Source organism: Carya illinoinensis, chromosome 8, assembly GCF_018687715.1.
Source record: "Carya illinoinensis cultivar Pawnee chromosome 8, C.illinoinensisPawnee_v1, whole genome shotgun sequence".
Classification (NCBI taxonomy): Eukaryota; Viridiplantae; Streptophyta; class Magnoliopsida; order Fagales; family Juglandaceae; genus Carya; species Carya illinoinensis.
In genome coordinates this window covers 28537794-28559480 of record NC_056759.1, presented here as the reverse complement: position 1 = coordinate 28559480, position 21687 = coordinate 28537794, and the positions used below count along the sequence as shown (strand labels likewise).

Sequence of the window (21687 nt, the reverse complement as noted above, 5' to 3'; positions counted from 1 at the left end):
GCCTTAATAGTCATTGTATGCTTTTACTTGAGTGATTGTAATAGTATTTTTTTCTTTGACAAAATTATTTTTATGAAAAGAATTTTAAATACTGAATTTTGATGTAGAATGATTATTCAAAAATGTTTTATAAAGTTTGTATTTTTGTTTTGGTATATATCTTAAGCCTACCTTGTCAAAAACACATCTTTGACTACCAAGATGTTTTTCAAAATTTCTTTTTTCATTCGTAAAGTTTTCAACGGTATTATCTAAATTAGTTTTTTTTCTTCTTCAACTTAAGATTTTCATCTTTCAAAATGATGTTTTTTTTTTCTTAAAACATCAATTTCGTTTGTTAAAGAATAATTTTTCTTTTTCAAAATAGTATACTTGATATTCAATTTTTCCAGTTTCTCATATACCTCTTTTAAAATATTTTGCTATATAAAAGATCTTCAATATTATCAAGATTTGTTACCCCAAGGTCATTTTTAGCCATAAGACAAAAATTTACTGATTCTTCATTGCTTGCTTCACTATTTAAGTTACTTGAATCATCATCCCATATACTTTCATTGCTTTCTTACCCTTGTTTCGATCTTTCTTTAGCAGAGAACAATCTGTTTTAATATGTCTAGGCTTATTACATTTATAACAAATTTAAGAGTCATTTTTACATGAATCTTTCTTAGAAAACTTTTTAAAGGATTTCCTCGGATAAGCTTTATTTTTCTTTAAAAATCTCTTAATTATTCTTGTTATCATCACAACTTCTTTATCTTTGTTGTCATTTTCCTTATCTTCATCACTTTCATTTTCATTAGGAACAACTTTAAGTACCAAGCTCTTCTTTGGATTTCTTCCTTCTTCTCCTCTTTGCAGTGTGTACTCATGGGTGGTAAGTGATCCAATGAATTCATTCACTTCGAGTTTCTTGAGGTCTCTAACTTCAAGAATCGCTGTCATTTTTGATTCCCAGCATTTTGATAGAGTTAATAATTTTTCTTACTATCTCTACCTTGGAATAAATTTTGTCGAGAGCTGTCAAACTGTTTTTTATGTTAGTAAAACTAGTGTACATACTAGAAACAGATTCATCATCATTCATCTTAAAAATTTCATATTCATGAGTGAGAATATAAATTTTTGATTCCTTGACTTGGGAAGTTTCTTCATAAGTAACTTTCAAGTTATCCCAAATTTTTTTTACCGTAGTGCAAGTCATTATTCTATTGAGAGTATTATATAATAAATTCATAGCAGTTAAATTCAATATATAAAGTCTATCGTCTTCACGATCAAACTCTTCTTCTTCTTTTTTGACCTTTACTTCATCAATGTCTTTTGTTTGAATATAAGGTCCATTTACAATGCATTTCCAGATTTCTCGACCTTGAGCCTGAAGAAATTTTCATTCTAACTGTCTAAAATGAGTAATTGTCTCCACAAAAGAGTGGAGACCAACTGCTAGATTGACTTTCACCAAATGAAACTACAATGTTAGCTATAAGATCTTAACTCAAAATATAGTTAATCTTATAATAGAGCCCTTACTTTGATATCAATTGTTACTGATCATAGACAGTACCTATGTCACCTGATAATTATAACTACCAGATTAGCCGACCACTGTCTCCACCGGTGCATCGTCACCCATGGTCGGAGAGTCTTGCTTTGGTGACACAGTCACAAGCGAGAGTTCACATGAATGATCTACCTGTATGAACAGTACATGTCAACTAACTCTGATACCAATTGTTGCCTAGATGACTAACACAAGAGGGGGTGAATTGGATTGTATTTAAAAATTGACAATTATAAATCAAATACACAATCTAAAATATAAACAAAATATGAAGTAGCAATAAATAGAAAGAGTAAGGGTAAGAGAAAAGCAAACTAAGTATATTAACGAGGTTCAGCCCCACTGCCTACATCCACGCCTCAAGCTACCCTTTGAGGATCTCCAAATTCACTATTCAAACTCCTTTAGGTGGAGATAGAAACCTATTACATCTTTGAACAACACCGCTACAAAAGATCCGTGTAGAATACCCTCTACACTTGCAATCACCTTACATGTGGTGATTCAACTATTCCTTGTATAGAACACTTTCTACACCCACAAGGGTTATACATACCATTTTACTGATACAAGAGCTGATAGTGGGTAGATTATCAGAGAACACTCATCAATGAATGAAATAAGAATAATATAGCACAAACTATATCTCTATCATATCAAAATGAACAAGGTTTAAGACTCAATGCTTAGAGAAGAGAGATTAAAAGTTTTGAATGAATGTTGTAAAACTTGCAATGATATACGTATGCCCTTGGTATTATAAATTTGAAACTCTCAAATGATCTATTTATAAGCATATGAGACTTCATATTCAAATTTAAAAAAAAAAATTACATCTCAAAGACTACATCATTCACTTTTTCAAAAAATTCAAATAAAAGTTTCTTTTTTTTCAATTGTCAAAGACAACATTATTCACTTTTCAAAAATTTCAAACCTAATTTTTTTACTTTTCATATATGACAAAATGAGTATTATTTACTTTTCAATTTTTTCAAACAAAATCATCTATATTTTGCATAAGTCAAAAAGAGCATCAATCACGTTTTAAAATATTCAAATAAAGTATGCACATGTGAAATATGACAATCAATCATTTTTAATATTTTTAAAATTTAAACTTTTAATCATCTTATGCACATATGAAAGATGACAATCAAACACATGTGAAAGATGACAATCAATCATCTTTCAAATTTTCAAATTTAATTTTCAAAATATTCATGCACATGTGGAAAATATATTTTAATACTTTATGATAAAATATTAATTTTAAACCTTTATCCTAATTTTAAATTTTTCAAGAGATGTACAACGTTACTCTATGAGTTTTAATGTGAGTTTGTTCCCTTGTTGCTTATGCTTAGTTCCTTGATGTGTTTGACTTCATTGTGTAGATAACTTGAACTTGAGACTCTTTTATTCTTTGAATTCATTTGTTATCATCAAAATATGTGTAGATGTATAATTACACGAAACTTGCAACCTTGGATTCAACAAATTTTAAGCAACAACTCCAAATTCATTAGAAATTTTAATCTTTTCACAATTACGAACATAACAAAAAGGGCATGAGAGCTACCAAAAAAGGGTAGTCATCAAGCTTTGGCACTCAAGACTAGTCCTTAACTCAGGCAGACACATACAAACATTTAATATATACATGCATAAAAACCATTCACACGTCATGTATTCATTTGGGGAAACATAAACAATTCAAGACTAATATGAAATCTAGTGAGCGGAATAATTTAATTACAAAATACTATACCATTGTATGGAGCTTCAAAGAGGGAATTTGCAGGTAGACCAATGCCAAAACCCGCTAGAGTGATGCCCACATTAAATCCAACACTACAGCCAGCTCCAACATAACCAATTACCTTAGAACCAAAACTAGGGCCCCATCCAACACCACAACCAATACCTATTCCCATGCCCCAGAAGGCTCCAAACACATTGGATGTACATGATTCCATCTTTCATATCTCTTGAACAAGCCTTTTATAATCATTACAATTTGAGATTGCAGTGAAAAAGGGATATGAATCATATGATTGGAAAATGATTGAAAAGAGTTATTTGAAGAAAAAGAAGAAACAAACATATAACTTGTATTTGACCAAAGCACCTTAGTAATATTCAATGTGATATTAGTGTTAGATCAATTCTACTCCTATTATTCAGTCATCTTAGTAATTATTTGGTTACTACAAGACATAAAGAATTATATGGAAAAAAGTTTATCTAAAAGGAAAAAGAAATTTCCTGCTGTCATCATATTGTAAAGAAAATGATTTAGAAGTTCCATCTATATTCTCCTCAATGGACGAATAGAAAATCACTCAAAAGCATATTCGTACTTGTGGCTCAAGCTAAATATGGAAATGAAGATCTATTTAAGTATAAAGAGTGCAACACAATAAAAACTTCCAAAGTAGAGTTTTGCAAATGGCAGGCTATCCAAAATTAAGGACCAAGCATGCATATTCCCAAACTTAAAACTAAGAAGCTTTTAAACACAAAAGTAATTGCCTTTCGCAAAATAAAATTGTGTGAATGTGAGGGATCTTGCCTTCAAATTCCAAAGTTATGTCATATAAATTAGAAGGACCATGAACTATGAGGTTTTGGGGCATCAACTGAGCTTTCATGACCAGAATTAACACTACCCTTGCATTGGAAAGGTAATTAATAAACAATTGAGCACTCTTCTTCTTCTTTGACAAGTGGATATGAAGCTTTTTATAATTTTATATGAAGTTGTATCCATCAGATGGAATAAAGAATGAAACAAAATGCATATACTAATAAGCAAAATGCATTCCTCACATTTACACATAAACAATATCACACTACATGCTAATGAAGCTATAGAATCTAATTTTACTTCCATGCTCGCTAATGAAGCTATAGAATCTAATTTTACTTCCATGCTCTAAAATTGTAATGATGAGCTTAAAAAAATTAAGATCCTCTATATAGCGTACGTTGGCAACAAATTTGTGCAAAGATTTTGTTGTTATAATGATGGAAATTTGTACAACAAAAATGACAATAATCATATTTCTTTTCTATTTTATTTTATTTTTTATAATCATATTTCTTATCACCCCTACAACAGAAATCGTAGCTATCATTGTAGCAAATAACTACAGACAATGATACTTTAATGACAAATGGTGGTGGTGGTAGTACCTCCAAGAGGTTAGCCGTTTGAGCGAACTGAAGCGGGCGTTCAACAGCATTGTAAACATGTTCATGGTTGGACTCCGTGAGCGTCTTCACAGCAAGGTAAAACACTTGAAACCTGAAATAGATAAATGATACAAAATTAGTTTCATGGGAGCATTTTTTTTTGGGCACAAAAAGGGGGAAGAGAGAGAGAGAACTAAGGCGGGAAAGAAACCCAGCCATTGAAGAAACAGAAGCTAGATGTAGTTACGGCTTGGCGGGTTGAGGTTGGGGTTGGGATTAGGGTTAAGGTTAGGGTTTCGGACTTCATGGGGTTAGTGAGAAGAAGAAGATGAGAAGATAAAGTTAAGAAGGCGAGAAGCAGAAGCTGCTTGTTGATGACTGCAATGCTGCTCATGGGTTGTCCAAAAAGCAATGCTCGTGGGGAAGCAAAAAGGGATCTACAATGCTACTTGTTGATGACCGTGATGAAGACATGAAGGGAAGGAAGCAGAGCATTTGAATTTCAAGATTAAACTGGGTTTAGAAATTGGAAATTTTTGAACTCCCAACGTCTTCTAACTTAGTGAGAGAAACTCTAGCTTCTCTCTAACCTGAGTTGAGAAGTGTTGTCTTACTTTAGGTAAGATTGTCCTCTAATCTGTGTTCTGCTCAGATTGAGAGGGAAGGAGATGACTTCAGCACTCCTTGAACAATGGGGCAAGCTTCGACTTACTGAGGCAGAATAGGTGGGGATACAAGTTGACTTCACAGCAGAGGAAATGATCTCAAAAAGAGGCAGAATGTGCCTCCTGGGACTGATAGTGGTGGATAAGCAAATAAACAGAGAGGCCTTCCAGGGTACAATGGTGAGAATATGGAAGCCACGAGGGGTGGTTCTCTTCAAAACTGTCGGGGACAACCTGTTCTTAATATAATTCAGTAATGCTCATGACATGAACAAGGTCAAACAAGGGAAGCCATGGACATTTGACTGTAACTTAGTCTGCCTCAAGGAGTATGATGGGATGATGGCACCTAAAGATATAGCATTTGATTCAGAAACAATGTGGATCCAGCTCCACAATATCCCACTGGGTGGAATGACTAGGCAAGTTGGCTTGAGAATAGGAAGCAGTATGGGAGAGGTAGTAAATGTGGATGTGGATGAGGAAGGGATAGGTTGGGGCCCTTATTTGCGTGTTCAGGTTAATATTAATATCACACAACCCCTCATGCGAGGTATTATTAGCTCCTTCAATGGGAGCAAGGTCTGGGTAGCATTCCAATATGAAAGGCTCCCAAACTTCTGCTTTGGCTGTGGTATAATTAAGCATGGCACAGCTGGGTGCCCTGAACCTGCAGCAACCAGGTCATTGCATGGCAAATATGAAGCTCAATATGGTGCCTGGCTTCGTGCAACCAACCAGAAAGAAGGCACCAAACTGAGTTCGATTGACAAGGAGGTACATGGCCATAACTAGGACCGCTACCCAGCAAGAAAGGTTGATGATGATGACGTGGAAACATCGACCAACCACACAGGGAAGCAACCTGACACGCCTGTAGCTGTTGCAGAATCACAGGAAGGAACCACTTTTCCAAGGACAGACCATGCTCCTGTCAAGTCTGGCTGCAGGAAGGACAGACGTGTGGAAAGGCCAGGTATGGCTCCAATTACTTTATCAGAGGCTCTTTCTAGGGAATGGAACATTACTAGACTTAGTGAAGGGGGACCCTTAGATGCCAACTCACCATAGACTCTCAGTCCAGAGGACCTACCTTTTGACCAAGGGGAACAAACACCTCATAACCTAAGGGGTATTAGAGTCAAGGGGCTTGAGCAAGCAAAAGGGGTTGGTAATGGCACGGGTGAACAGAATAGAAAGGAAGTAAGGAACCAAGAACATATCCTCGAGGAGATTGACATCAATATACCCCTAAAAGAACAATCTAGGAAATGGAAGAGGAGGGCCCGAGACATAAGTCTAATGGACCATGATACTTTACTGGACATAGGAGAGGATACAAATGAACTGGACACAATTGGCACCCAGACTAGAGGAAGAACTAAAAGAAAGGGGATTATTAAGGAATCAGCTAGGAAAAAAGGAAAAATGACACTGCAACATGAAGGGAGAGATACCAAAGGCACGGCAGAGGCTGACTTTCAGCCCTGCCAATTCAGATGAGTATCATAAGTTGGAACTGCCGAGGGCTTGGGAACCCTCGGACAGTTAGGATCCTTAACAGGTTGGTTAAGGATAAGTGCCCCAGTTTGGTCTTTCTTATGGAAACCAAGTGTTCAAAGGCCAGAATTGAGACTGTTAAAAGGTGCATCAAATTTGATAGTTGCTTAGTTGTGGACAGTAAAGGGAGTAGCGGAGGACTGGCCATGCTATGGAAGGATGATGTTAAGGTTCAACTTTTCAACTTTTCTAGATGGCATATCAGTGTGTATGTTAAAACTAGTGCTAATGAGACCCCATGGATGCTAACTGGATTTTATGGTCACCCAATGACATCTAAGAGGGCACAGAGCTGGGCCCTCCTAAGAGTTCTGAAACCAACAGCCCCCACAGCATGGATGTGTATAGGTGATTTCAATGAAATCACCAGTCAAAGTGAGAAAATGGGTGCTTTAATTAGACCCTATAAGCAGCTAGAGGCCTTTCGTGAGGCCATTGAATTTTGTGATCTAACTGGACTCAATACAAGGGGTCTGAAATTTACATGGTCAAACAGGAGAAGTGGACGGGGATTCACAAAGGAAAGACTCGATAGGGGGCTTGCTAATGAAGAATGGAATATGAGGTTTCATAATGCAACATGTATGGTACTCCCTACAATAAAATCAGATCACTCTCCTCTAGTAGTATCATTAGTCAGTAGGTCTTTAGAAAGTGGCAGGAATTTCTCAAGATTCAGGTTTGAAGCTGCCTGGTCCTTAAAGACAGAATGCACTGCTATTATTCAAGCTGCCTGGTCAAAGGCAACAGGGGGTAGTTCAGTAATCAGTGGCAAGCTGGCCAACTGCTCCAAGGCATTGCAGCATTGGAATTCAACCCGAAGGAAAGAAGAGCAAGGCTCACTCAGGCAGAAGATGAAGAGAATTGCTGACCTACAAGATGATGACATGGGCAACCATGGCTGAACAATCAAACAGCTGTAGGAAGAGGTGGAACAGGCCCTGAATGAAGAAGAACAAAAATGGAAACAAAGGGCTAAGCAACATTGGTTAAAGCATGGTGACAGAAATACTCAATTCTATCACCATCAAGCCAATCAAAGAAGGAAAACAAACTCCATTACACAGATTCTGGACCAAAATGGGCAGACAGTTGAAGGCAAGAAGGAGATAGCATCGGTTTTTCATGAGTATTTTACTAACATTTTCTCCTCCTCAGGTCCATCTGAATTCTAGGAATGCCTCCAAGGGATGAATCCAACAGTAACCAACAGCATGAACACCCAGTTGCTGGCCAAGTTCACAGAGCAAGAAGTTAAAGAGGCTGTGTCCCAGATGAACCCACTTGGATCCCCAGGTCCTGATGGGTTTCCAGCCCATTTTTACCAAACTCAGTGGGATAACATAAGCAAAGAGACCTGCCAGTTTGCTCTTGCCATCCTAAACCAAGGTGGTACCTTATCTAGTGTGAATGATACCTTCATTTCACTGATACCAAAGGTCAAGAACCCAAAGAGAGTCACGGATTTCAGACCAATCAGCCTGTGTAATGTCAGCTACAAAATAGTTGCCAAGGTATTAGCAAACAGAATTAAGGTTGTTCTTCCTGAGATAATATCAATGAACCAGAGTGCATTTGTTCCCGGTAGACTCATCACTGATAATGTACTGGTTGCATACGAGACACTCCATTCTATGCAAACAAGAATGAGGGGTAGAGCTGGTTATATGGCACTCAAGCTAGACATGAGTAAAGCCTATGATCGAGTAGAGTGGGACTTCCTTAAAGCTGTTATGGTAAGGATGGGTTTTGATCAAAGATTGGTTGGTTTAGTCATGGCCTGCATCACCTCAGTTTCTTACTCTATTCTAGTTAATGGAGAGGCCACCCTTTCTTTTAATCCATCAAGAGGAATTAGACAAGGAGACCCCCTCTCTCCTTATCTTTTTATCATGGTAGCAGAAGCCTTTTCATGCCTCTTGAATCAAGCTGAATTGAAGGGCAGCATCTCGAGTATACCAATTGGAACTGGGCCCATTCGTGTTAACCATCTGTTCTTTGCAGATGACAGTTTGCTTTTTTGTAAGGCCAACTCCTTGGAGTGGAGCAGGATGTTGTACATACTAGAAGTCTATGAGAAGGCCTCGGGGCAGGTGATAAACAAGGACAAAACCAGCATCTTCTTTAGTAGCAACACTCCTACTGAGATCCAGACCAACATCTTGAACATATCAGGAGTTAAAGCATCTGGCTCTTTTGAGACATACCTCGGCCTACCTGCTGTTTTGGGCAAATCCAAAGGGGCAGCCTTCCATTCTCTTATCGATAGGACATGGCAAAGGATTACAAACTGGAAGACTAAGTTTCTGTCAGCGGCAGGGAAAGAAATACTTATGAAGGCTGTCCTACAAGCTATCCCAACCTACACTATGGGCATCTTCATGCTCCCAGTGTCAATATCCAAGAGAATTAACCAACTGTTAAGGAAGTTTTGGTGGGGTTTTGAGGAGGACCATACTAAGGTCCAGTGGGTTAAATGGGATCAGTTGAGCCTGAGAAAGGAGAAGGGTGGTCTAGGATTCAGGGACATCAAGAGCTTTAATCTTGCTATGTTGGCAAAACAAAGCTGGCGCCTACTACAAGTTCCAAGCTCACTGCCAGCTCAGATTCTCAAACAAAAGTATTTTCCCAATAGGGCACTCTTGGACTCAATGCTGGGCAGCAGGCCATCCTATGCATGGAGGAGCATCCAAAGTGGCCTACAACTCTTAAAGGAGGGACTGGTGTGGAGAATTGGTAATGGGACACGGGTGAGCATATGGAAAGAAAAGTGGATCCCTTAACCTCATACATACAAGATACAATCCATCAAGCCTGAGGAAACAACCCTTTCATTAGTAGCAGACCTTATTGACCCGGATCTGAAGCAATGGAAAGAACCAGTCATCAATAGCCTGTTCTCTACAAATGAGGTGGATGCCATCAAGTCTATTCCAATTAGCACTGGTGGGAGAGATGATCAATTAGTGTGGAATGGTACTAAAAACAGTAAGTTCTCTGTCAGCAGTGCCTATCACCTTCAGAGAGAGATGGAGTCCAAACTAACGGGGGGGTCCTCATACCTTGATCCTCTTTCTAGTGTTTGGAAAACCCTGTGGAAGCTACCAACTACTCCAGCAGTCAGAATGTTTGTGTGGAAAGCATGTAGTGAGGCCTTACCTACCATGGAAAACTTGATGAGAAGACACATTGTCACAGAAAGTTACTGCCCAGTATGCAAGCTAGAATGTGAGACAACCGAGCATGCCCTTTGGAGCTGTGAGGCTGCTAGGGATGTGTGGAGTCAGTGCAGGAAAAAGATCCAAAAGCTGAGCCTAAACTGTGTTTCCTTTAAGGAAACCTGGGGCCTTCTTAGTCAACAACTACAAGGGGAGGAGCTAATGGAAGTGGCAGTAATATGTCGTTCTCTATGGACCAGAAGAAATGGATTCATTCATGGGAAGGGTTTCATGCACCCAAACTAGGTTCTAAGCAAAGCCTTGGATGAAATAGAGGCCTACAAGTCTAGCAAGGACCACCAAAGCTCCTGTCCAGCCAGTCATGGTGAGGGGTCAGCTAGTGTCTGGATCCAACCCCCTGCAGGCTACTACAAGTTGAACTGGGATGTAGCCATCAACACTGCTCGGGGACTAGTGGGGATTGGTGCCATTTTGAGGGATCACATGGGAAGAAGCATCAGTACTCTTCAGGCCAGGAGGGAGCTGAATTTGAATCCTTTTAGTGGGAAAGCTTATGTCTTAATGTTGAGTGTGGTCTTTTGTAAGGATATTGGTGTTTCTAATCTGGTAGTCGAGGGAGATGCTGTACAAGTCATCAGGCTTCTTAGTGGCAGTGTCCTTGACTGTAGCTACGGTGGATTGGTAGTGGAAGATGCCAAGAGGGAGCTGAACACCTTTGCTACATGGTCAGCAATTCACGCGAGGAGGGAAGGCAACAAGGCAGCCCATACTTTGGTCAGAAATGCTCTCACACTTTCGAATGATTTGTTAGAACTTGAACTTACGCCAGTTTGTATTCAACAGATTGTAAGAAGTGAAATGTCTGTAATGTCTTTTTAAGGAAATGAAGTATCTCTTTTCAAACAAAAAAAAAAAAAAAAAGAATTTCAAGATTAAACATAGCAGCTGATTATATGAAACGTAGCATTTCATTTATCCGTATGGAGGCACGTGTACACCGGGGTTATCCCTCCGAAGTGCAAGTAGCTTTTTTCTTTACTCAAATGTGAAGGTTAAATTTGAGAGGAGAGGCCGTATAAATAGCGGACGCTCTAAGCATGCACTAATGCACCCTTCCCAATGTAAGGATCAAAGGGCCACCGATAGAATTCAAAGTCCTGTACTGGCCGGTCAAAAGCAACGGATCGACATCACACGTTATCAGGCCAATATTACCCAGACCATCCCCAGCCCAACGATCCTCTGCACCGATTCAGTGTCTACACTTTCAGTTACACTACAACCTCACTTTCAACACCCATTACCCGATATGGAAACCCTATTCTTTTCTATCTTCGTCTTCCTCTTTCACTTCAACACCTATATGCTCTCAAACGCCCTCTTGGAACTCCGGCCTCCTAGATCAGTTTTCTTGGAGAAGAAGAAGAAGGAAAAACAAGAGAGAAGATGGGCCGTGGAAAGATAGAGATCAAGATGATAGAGAACCGCACGAACAGGCAGGTCACCTACTCCAAACGAAGAAATGGTATTTTCAAGAAAGCTCAGGAGCTTACAGTTCTTTGCGATGCTAAGGTCTCCCTCATCATGTTCTCCACCAGTAGAAAGTTGCACGAGTATACCAGTCCCAACATAACGTACGTAGATAAAGCTTTCAGATCTCTCTCTCTCTCTCTCTCTTTCTCCTTTTGTTGTTCTTTGAAGAATGAAAGCATAGTAGATAGATTTTGTTTTGATATATCTTTCTCAACTAGGACAAAGGAGATCTATGATCGGTACCAAAAGGCTTTGGGGATCGATCTGTGGAGCTCACACTACGAGGTTAATCTCTCCCATCTCTTTCTAGTTTTGATCTGTGAATGTGAGTCTATTTATATTATTAAAGGTTTCCTCATTGTTTCTCTTTCTGGTTTGGTTCTGCGTACTTGTGACTGCAGAAAATGTTAGAACAGTTGAAGAATCTGAAGGATATTAACAATCGACTAAGCAGGGAGATAAGGTAAAACATGAGGGGAAAAGCAATGATCTGGTAGATTAAAAACAGCCCCATGCTCGATACGTACAGCGCCTAAGTTTTTCATGTGTAGCTAATTCAGGTATGGTTTCGACAGGCACAGGTTGGGTCAAGATCTGAACGGTCTGAACTTGGTCGAGCTCCATGCTCTTGAGCATAAGGTGTCTACTTCCGTGGACGTCATACGCGCACGAAAGGTTAGATTTTTATTCCATCCCCAGAGTAAGTAGACAGTCTGTAGTACTACTTGTAAACAAACATGATTTGGATGCATGATAAAAACAAAGATGTAGAACAACATGGTCTAGATCTCTTTGACATGATATAAAAGGTATATAAATAGCATTTTTCAAATTGTGAATAATGTGTATAAAACTAATTAAACGGTAATTATTCTTGTTATTTTCAAACAGGGATCAAATTTGTGGTAGGTACAGTTCAAACTGGGTGGGTTTTATTTGGCATTCTTGGAACTCTTCTAAAGATATATATAGGTATTTATAAAAAGAAAATGAATAGAATCCAATTGCCTATGGTTCCCTTTTAAAGTGCTTTCGCTGTACCTTGGAGCTCAGAATCCTTGAGATCTGGACCTGTATCCCTTGAACTTTCTTCGGAAGAAAATGTACCGTGAAACGGAATTAGTAATTATCTTCATCATTTTATTTTCGCCAATCTTTCTTGCATATGAATTTGTCTGCGTTTTCTGTCTAGCTAAATTTCTACAATGGAGATGTATAGATATTTTGGAGTATCAAAACCTTTTTGAGCTAACCATCCAAGCTTCATGTATCCTTCGCAGTTGCATGTGATCAAAGGCCAGACCGATAAATACAAGAAAAAGGTTTGTAAATTCAATAGTCCTCGCTAACTTCTTTCTCGATTTATGCTTCATAGTCCCCCCCAGATTTTCCATTTCTAAGCTGCTTTTTAGAACACCATTATTCTCATCCTTCGTTGCAGATCAATAACTTGGACAAAATACAGCAAGATCTCCAGCTCAATCTTGTAAGGCTAGCTGGGGAAATGAGTTTGTCTCAATTCAACTTTTTCTGTTAAATCTTTCGTTTTATGTTTCAACTCATATATACATATACATATATGTATATAGTATCTAAATGATCATGATTTTTTTTCTCTTTCTGGTGCCCTTAATTTAAGAGAGCAAAATGTGAGGAATCTCAATATGGACTAGTACTGGTGGACAATGAAGCTGCAGACTATGGATCCGCAGTTGCTATGGCCAATGGTGCCTCCAACTTATTTGCATTCCGGCTGCAGAATCTGAATCTTCATGATGCTGGGGGATTTGGTTCTCAGGATCTGCGCCTTGCTTGATCTCAATGGCATTAATAGGCCACATTATGATGATGCTTTTCTAGACATCGTATCTAGCTACCTAGCTAGTTAAACTCATGAGCGAATAAGTGAGAATTGGACTTGTATTTCTCCAACATTATATTTTAGATAAGATTATGTTATAATATATACGATCGATGCAGTTCGCTATTTATGACAAATGTTCCCTAAAACTTCATTGGGATACTATTTGATTTAAAAATTTTTAATTCTGTGGGTTTGGATCCAATTTATACGACGTCATACTAATCATTCAATTTACATTTGGATTTGAAAACTTAGATTTCATTGTTTCGGTCATCTTCTCTTGGATTAATTGATAGGAACAGTGGCGGAACTAGCATTTTTTTTTTTTTTTTTTTTTAAAGTGAGCCAACTTTTCTATCATATGACACATTTATGTAAAATAAAAAAGAGATTAAATAATCAGAAACATATAATTAAATATTAACCTAGATCTCGATAATTTGCTTCATACACGTAAAAATAAAATTCTAAAAATACAACTCTTTTAGTTTAGTAGAAACAAAATTTTAAAAAATACTACAACATGTGTGGTGTGTGGTTTAGGAGGTTGTGTAAGCAAAACCCATTTTTATATAGTAGCTATATATAACTTACTTAACAAACTCAGGTAAGGTTAAACTATTTCTGTGGAAAGCTCTCAATGGAATACTTCCCACAAGGAGTATTCTCTTCAAGAGAAGGGTCATTGATAACTCAACATGTCCTATATATGTGCAACAGAGAAGAAGAAATAGACATACATGTGCCTTGGGATTGCCCTGCAGCAATAGATGTATGGGGCGAGGACTGCAGTCCAGTCAGAAAGTGGGGAAGAAACTATGGTGATTTCACAACACTGTGGTCTGAGTTCCAGTCTAAGTTAGAGGAAGGAAAGCTCCACATAGTAGCTGAGGTGCTGTACAGCCTGTGGAGGAGAAGAAATGATATGGTTTTTGAAGGAAAATTCAAGGGGCCATGTGTATTGATCCAGCAGGCAATGCTAGATGCAGAGGCAGTCACATTGGCTCACGAAAAACCAAGAGAGAATCAAACAAGGCCAGTAGAGGTAATGAGAACCGTGTGGAAACCTCCAAGCCATGACTATCTGAAGGTGAATGTGGATGCAGCAGTGGATTCTAAAAGAGGAAAGGTGGGAATTGGTGTTGTAGTGAGAGACTTCAGAGGAGAGGTGCAGGTGATACTTGCTGCCCCCAGACAGTTAACAAAGAATGCCAGTGCAACAGAGAATCTGACCACGCTTAGAGCAACCCTTCTGTGTAGTGAACTAGGACTCACTCAGGTGCAGCTGGAGGGTGATGCAAAAATGGTAGTGGAAGCAATCAACTCCAGATCATTTAACTCATCGTGGGATGGACAAGTGATAGAGGACATCAAGGCTGTGGTGCATGCCCAACCTGGGTGGTCTGTAGCTTTTGTAAAGAGAGAGGGCAATAGTGCAGCACATGCAGCTACCAAGTTAGCTCTATCCTTAGGTACCGAATGTGTGTGGGTAGATGAGGTACCATGTGAGGTCCTTCCAGCCATTGTATCAGACTGACCTAGCTATGTATTGACAGTTTAATGAATCAAACTTTCAATTCAAAAAAAAAAAAAATTATGTAATTTTCATCTAACCTATAACTATTGATCATATAAAATGCTAAATATACTATTAATTATTAACTAATATGCTATTAACACTTAACTAACATATTATATGATAAATCATAATATTATATGCAATGATACATACTCTAATCTCTACACCTAATTAAAATAGTTAGGTACATTTTTTTTTGTAAGATACCTAAGTTGAAAGTATGAATTATCTGGCCATGGACTATGACAATTATTTTTTTTATGGGTAAAAATATTAAAACTTCAAGATAATCCATATATAAAATATGGATGCCGAGACCGTATATCTATTAATTTTAAGATAGGCTGTTATGCATTAACTATAATAGATAGGCTGTTATGAATTAACTATCATAATTCATACACATAATATTGAGTACTAAGTTAGCAACTATTAACATCATTAATAAAATTATAATCAATGATTTTATTAATGAGTTAGTTAGATAATCAAAATTAAAGAGCTTACTTAATTTTAATTTTACTATTTTATATCATTTCTATCTATTAATTTATTTTCCAAGAAAATCAAATAGGAGAAAAATATTTTGGTAGGTAATATGAAAATGGCACGGTTTAGATTGAATATGAATTTAAATTGCATTGTTTAGTTACAAATATATATAAACCAAGTTGCGTGAAACAACGTCATTCACTCAATTCGGTTTATTTTTTTAAAATACACTTCTATTGAAGCCGCGAAGTTTAGATTGAAAATTAATCTGAATGGCACCATTTCAACATAAGGATTGTCTTACATGGCATCGTCCCTCTTCCACCCTACATTTTCCCCTACCCAAAATCAAACCCTAGCTTTCCTCCCAACTCCTTGTTGTTGCCCTTAATCTTCTACTTCGAGCCCCTCCACTCCACCACGTTGTTAGGTTACAGAGCTTGATTGGATTTTTGAGCTGGAAAAACGCATAGACTAATTGTTCACTCGACCTACACTCGAGTGAAGCTTAGATAAATATTTCATTCAAGGCCCGCTCAACAATCCACTCAAGCCAATGTTGGATTGGTTGTTCACTCATGGTCTGCTCGACACTCGCTCGAGCAAAGAACCCTATTTTTCCATATTAGGGTTTTCAATGCCGTTTGTTATATATATGTTATGTTTTTTCATGATGTATCAAATTGAATAGAGAGAGGCAAAAAACGATGTAGAAAATATTGTGACAAAAAAAAATCCTAAAGAGAGATAGTTGAGATTTGTGTGATTAGAATGAAGCTCTTATAACTCTCTGTGTGATTGTAATCTCCTTTGGAATAAAATTCCCTGCAACTCTATATATGTAGGCACGCTGCCCAGCTATGTTAAATATTGTTTCATGTCTGTGTGCTTGATTCATATGTCTTCATATTTATTTTATTGTCTGTCTCGTTATCATTGTGTGTGGGTTCACTATTTTTCTTAACAATAGGTATCAGAGCTAGGTTCAAGTCTAAAGGGAAAAAAATGGCAAGAGAAATAGTGAAGGTTGAAATCAAGAAGTTTAATGGAACATAAAACCCCAATTTAATACCATGAATCAAAACTTAACATGTTAATCTATCCTCCAACAAAAAATTCATGGTAGAATCACTTACCAATCCGAAACTTTGGGGTCGCTCACAACCAATTCTCTTGGAAGGTCCCTAAGTTTCTCTCTTAATTAGTGTTTAGGGAGGTTCTCTCACAAAATGCTCATATGCTTCTAAAGATGGCATGGATGAAAGTGAGGGATGAAGGGTGCTATTTATAGAACTCCCAAGAAGAATAAAATCATGTCAGAAGCTAAGCATCACACAATTTGTCTGAAATTGAGAAGGATAATTTATTTTGATGCAATAGACTAGGGTGCTATGATTGCATTTTTATTTTCTCATGTGTAGCTAGGAGAACCTCTTTGTCTCCCTATGGTTGAAGACCTAGTTGTGACGCCCCCAAATCCCACGTACGGATACGGAAAAATCGAGACGTCCGGATGATGACATCACAGGTCACCACCTTGTTGCCAAGTGCCAAGTGTGTGAACAAGCAACAAGTGTATAAAAGGAAACACGCAGCAGATAACGAAAGTCATATAACTAAGTACCAGAATTTTTCTTAGTTTAATACAAAACTGTTCAAAACATCATAATAAAATATTACAAACCACAATTATAGTTTCAAACCAAACTACAAAGCATTAAAATCCCAAATCAAAGCTCCGGCGAAGCCGCATCCTCGGGTTCAGCCTCCTCCTCCTCCTCGATCTCTGCATCAAAATCTACGGTACCAAAATGGTGCCGCAGGTAAGTAAGATCCAAATGCCACAAGATAAAAACATATTAAACTCAACAATATGCATTAAAGAATGCAAATGCACATGTCCCATAAGAACCACATTTTTCCACGCACGCCAAAATCCCATTTAGCCCAAAAACATAACCTTTAAACAAAACCTCGCCATTATCCCCAATAATGGCCCAAAACAAGAAACCACCATTTTTCCAGAAAATAGATCACAAAGCCTTAACATAACCTCGCCACTTTTCTAGAAAATGGCCCGTATCCGAAAACCATAAAACCGATCCAATTATTGCGTGCACCATGATCTCCCCTAGGGATCACCCGCACACTCTGGCTCCTGTATCACACCACAGGTAACGACTACGCGTGTGACACCTAAACGAGCGATGCCCAGTACTCGTGCCCAGCGCGTCCCTGGACCAGGCCATCCACTAGTCCCTGTCACTCTAGGGACCACGGAGTCAATACGACAGTGTTACCGTATCGTGCGATCCGGTTGTCACCCAGCGACAACTCAGAGGATGTCACTCAGTATTATCCACTCCCAAGTGACCAGAGGAGCTCCACCGAGATAATACCACATCCCAGCTTAGGGTCGTGATACACACGCACCCTAAAATCCATTTACACAAATGAAACCAGTTTTTCTCAATTTAATAAATACACATGAATGCACCATACAATGCACACCTCAAGACACAATCCATCCAATAAATAACAAGATCAACAAAAACAAACAACTTCGTCCTCAATCCATCCGACCCCCGAATTCTTCGGACTCAATCCGGAATCAACCAACTAATCCAATAATTAATTGTAAGAGTAAAATATATTTAAATCTAAAAGTAGAGTTTTGAAAATACTTACAATGCTATAAGGTATTTTTTTGAAAGCTTACGACGTTACAAACGGCGGAGGAAAAGCAACATAACAGTGTATTTTATACTGTGGCCGTGGGTAGTAAATTACCCACTTTCGAACGGGGACAAACCAAGATATGAAATTGATAGAAAATGGTCTAAAGATGTTTATGAAGCTAAAGGAAGTGAGCTTTGGTCATGGGTGGAGGTGGAAGCGAAAAAAGGCCAAATAAGAGTTGAGCTCGTGGGAGCTGCTCTAGCAATGGATCGGGGCCGGAATTGGGTGGGTTAGGACGGCAAGAGATAGGGGAAGAATTGGTGAAGAGATGGTGGTCGGAGGTGGAGCGACGGCGCCAGAATCGACAAAAAGCTGTGCGGCTTAGATGTGCTCTAGGTGGTGATCGGCGGCTCGGATGGAGGTGATTTTTGGTGGGGGTGTTCACCGACCGGAGGGTGGTGGCTGTGTCGGACACGTCGGTCGGCGGCGGCAGGTCTGGGTGGTTCAACAAACTGCAACGGGAAGGAGAAGAAAGAAGCAGCTCGCGCGCACTGGAAGAAGGAGGAAGAAGAAAGAAAGAAAAAGGAAAAAGGGAAAGAAAAAGAAAAGAAAAAAGAAAAAAGGGAAAAAGAAAAGAAGAGGGAAAAGAAATGAGGTCCAGTCCTCACTTCCGGAATCTAAAAACTGATCCGCTGAAAATGATTTTAAAAATATAAAACGACTAAAATAAATTAAACACCACAACAAATAAAATAAAAATCAATTTAAAATACAATAATTTAAAATAAAAGAACTACTATATTAATTAAATTAAAAACACTCATTCAGTGAAAATACACGTAAAAATGGGGTATCACACTAGTTGTATGGGTGGGGTTAGGCTTCAGATTTTTCAAAAGTGATCAAGTTCTCAAAAGGAATCGGCTTAGCATTACAAAACCTCCTCCCACCAAAACCATTGCCTATACCATTTGGTTCCTAACCAAATCAACCCTATGGGTCCTAGTAGGCACAGAGATATTCTTTCCTTTTCAAAAGAAGAGAGGAAGCCAATTGGCTAATGCATAGCATTCATGCTATTATGCCTTGTTTTGTCCTTGGTGTTGAATTCATAATTTGCATTATTGACTTATGATGGAGGGTGCAACTTGGTTCTGTCAGGGCAAATTTCAAATTTGCTAAGTGCTGCAATCTTAAAGGCAAGAGTGATGATCAAGACTTCTAAGCTTGGTCTCCAAGTTGGGTTGTGCTTGAGCCCCAAGTCTCAGTTAAGCTAGCCTTAGTTTTTGGGCCTTGGGTTGGCCTTCCTATTGGGCCTTAAATCTAGCTTGTTTGGCCTTTCCTTGGGCCTTACTATCTTACGAAATTGGGCCTCAACTTTGGGCTTCTTAGTGGGCCTCATCTTGGGCTTCTTATTAGGCCTTACCTTGGGCTTCTTATTGGGCCTTATTCTTCAAAAGTTTGATCTATCATTTAACTAAGTTTGAGTCCTCCTCGTATGCTTCTAAGATCCATAGCATGCTATAGTTTCATTTCTAAGCCCATTGATCCAAGAATTTCCCAAAGATCCTATCTTAAGTAAGGAAAGTCACTTCACTAAATCTGAACTTTAAATACTCAAAAAGATCTTTCCATATAGTCAATTTTCCCAATTCAATAGTAACTATTGCCAAAATAGTAATGTCTTCTTCATCCCTTTGTATGATTTGGTGGGGTGTTACAGCACAGACTTCAAGTATTGGTGAATGTAAATTGAGGATTATCTCTACAAAAAGAAGCTCCATCTTCCTCTGTTGGGATAGAAGTAGAAGAGCATGGACAATGCTTGGTGGAATCCATTGGATTGACAGGTTTTGGGGGTTATTAACTCAACTTATCCAGATTAGTGGCGTACAACATTATTAAGGAGAGAAACATGGTGGATCTCATGTCAGGCTTGTATGAAAAGCTATTGGTGAAGAACAAGTTACATCTGATTAAGAAACTGTTCGATCGAAGAATGTCAGAAGGTACATTTGTTGCCCAACACTTTAATATGATCATAAATCAATTGTCCTCTATAGAAATTGAGTTTGATGATTAGATTATAGCATTGATTCTATTGGCACCATTGCCAACTAGTTGGGAGGCCATGAGGATGACTATAAATAATTTAGCTGGCAAGATGAAATTGAATTACGATGACGTACATGACATGATTCTTGTAGAGAAGGTACACATGAAAGACTCTGGGAGTTTTCTAGTACCAGTTTGGCCTTAAGTGTTGACGATTAAAGTCAAGAACCTGTCAAGTCCAAGAACAGGGGCAAGAGCAAGTCTTCTAGGCAATAGATCACTTGCTAGAGTTGTGAAAAGTTTGGCCACATCAAAATATACTATCAGAATCATATACAGACTAAGGATGATGCTATGAATGCGATGGCAGAAGAATATAGTACACTTTTATTTAAGAAAATGCACCGCTCAGCTAATGATTGGGTGTTGGATTCAAGGGCTTCGTCCCACAATACCTCACATCGAGAAATCATGCAGAACTATGTTGCTGGTAATTTTGAGAAGATGTACACAACTAATAGAGACGCACTAAATGTAGTCAGAGTGGACAATGTGCTCATCGTACTTCCAAACAAGAACATGTGAACTTTGCGACAAGTCAGACACATTCCAAATCTAAAGAAAAGTTTGATCTCTATAGCATAGCTTGATGACACTACAGAAAAATCTTGCAAGACTGGAGATCGAGCAAGTGGGAGTTGGCTGATAAGAAGCTGACAGGAGTTCTAGAGAGGAAGCACGGACTGCATAAGAGATGGACGCCTCGATTGAAGACAGAAAATATTAGCAGTAAGAGATGGCATCAATCGCCCAGATTAGAGAAGGGAGCGTCAGCAACAAGTGTTCTGATTTTTGTTAGGTTGATTCAAGACTAGATATTCCCATTACGGTGGGAGTTGTGAGTCACCCAATAGATATGATGATTGAGGGCAATGCAGGTGAGATATTGAAGTCGGGCTCGACTTCAATGTGTCTTCTAGCATGAAGATAGGAGTTGGGAGTTGTAGAGTTGATAGGGCAAGGTTGACGAGGAAACAAGGGATGGTATGTGAGGAATCAATCTCCAAGTAAGAGTTTGTTGATTGTTAGGTTATGGAGCCTGATTAGTTTTCTAAGCTGGAAAAGGTGTAGAGAGATTGTTAGCTTGACTGTCTCTCAACCTAGCGCTCGAGTGAAGCTCAAGTAGTTATTTTGCTTAAGGAGCCCTCAATAGTTAGCTCATTGAGGCGTGCTCAACAATTAGCTTGAGTGAAGCTTGGACAGAGATTTTTCTTGAGGCCCCTCAATATTCCACTCAAACCAATGTTGGATTAGAT

General features: G+C 38.5%; 3 protein-coding genes across 3 annotated transcripts; all 3 read left to right on the top strand.

The window, feature by feature from the left end:
* The first annotated feature begins 6929 nt into the window (after positions 1 to 6929).
* LOC122274575 lies at positions 6930 to 7895 on the top strand. The gene has a single exon (XM_043083604.1). The coding sequence runs from the start codon at positions 6930 to 6932 to the stop codon at positions 7893 to 7895; it is 966 nt and encodes a 321-aa protein (XP_042939538.1).
* Positions 7896 to 11513: 3618 nt separating this feature from the next.
* LOC122319164 (agamous-like MADS-box protein TM6) lies at positions 11514 to 13748 on the top strand. The gene is made up of 7 exons (XM_043137107.1): positions 11514 to 11803; positions 11921 to 11987; positions 12104 to 12165; positions 12278 to 12377; positions 12983 to 13024; positions 13144 to 13188; positions 13342 to 13748. The coding sequence occupies exons 1-7, from the start codon at positions 11616 to 11618 to the stop codon at positions 13516 to 13518; spliced, it is 681 nt and encodes a 226-aa protein (XP_042993041.1). The 5' UTR covers positions 11514 to 11615; the 3' UTR covers positions 13519 to 13748.
* A 458-nt stretch (positions 13749 to 14206) lies between these two features.
* On the top strand, positions 14207 to 15103 carry LOC122274574. Its single transcript, XM_043083603.1, has one exon. It carries the CDS (start codon positions 14207 to 14209, stop codon positions 15101 to 15103), a length of 897 nt encoding a protein of 298 aa, XP_042939537.1.
* The last annotated feature ends 6584 nt before the right edge of the window (positions 15104 to 21687 follow it).

Excerpts from the sequence above, each read along its gene's own strand:
- LOC122274574 (XM_043083603.1), top strand. The coding sequence starts at position 14,207 with ATGGAATACTTCCCACAAGGAGTATTCTCTTCAAGAGAAGGGTCATTG.
- LOC122274575 (XM_043083604.1), top strand. The coding sequence starts at position 6,930 with ATGAGTATCATAAGTTGGAACTGCCGAGGGCTTGGGAACCCTCGGACA.
- LOC122319164 (XM_043137107.1), top strand. The coding sequence starts at position 11,616 with ATGGGCCGTGGAAAGATAGAGATCAAGATGATAGAGAACCGCACGAAC. Across the intron at positions 11,804-11,920 it reads TATACCAGTCCCAACATAAC|GACAAAGGAGATCTATGATC; the intron begins GTACGTAGATAA and ends TTTCTCAACTAG. Across the intron at positions 12,378-12,982 it reads ACGTCATACGCGCACGAAAG|TTGCATGTGATCAAAGGCCA; the intron begins GTTAGATTTTTA and ends TATCCTTCGCAG.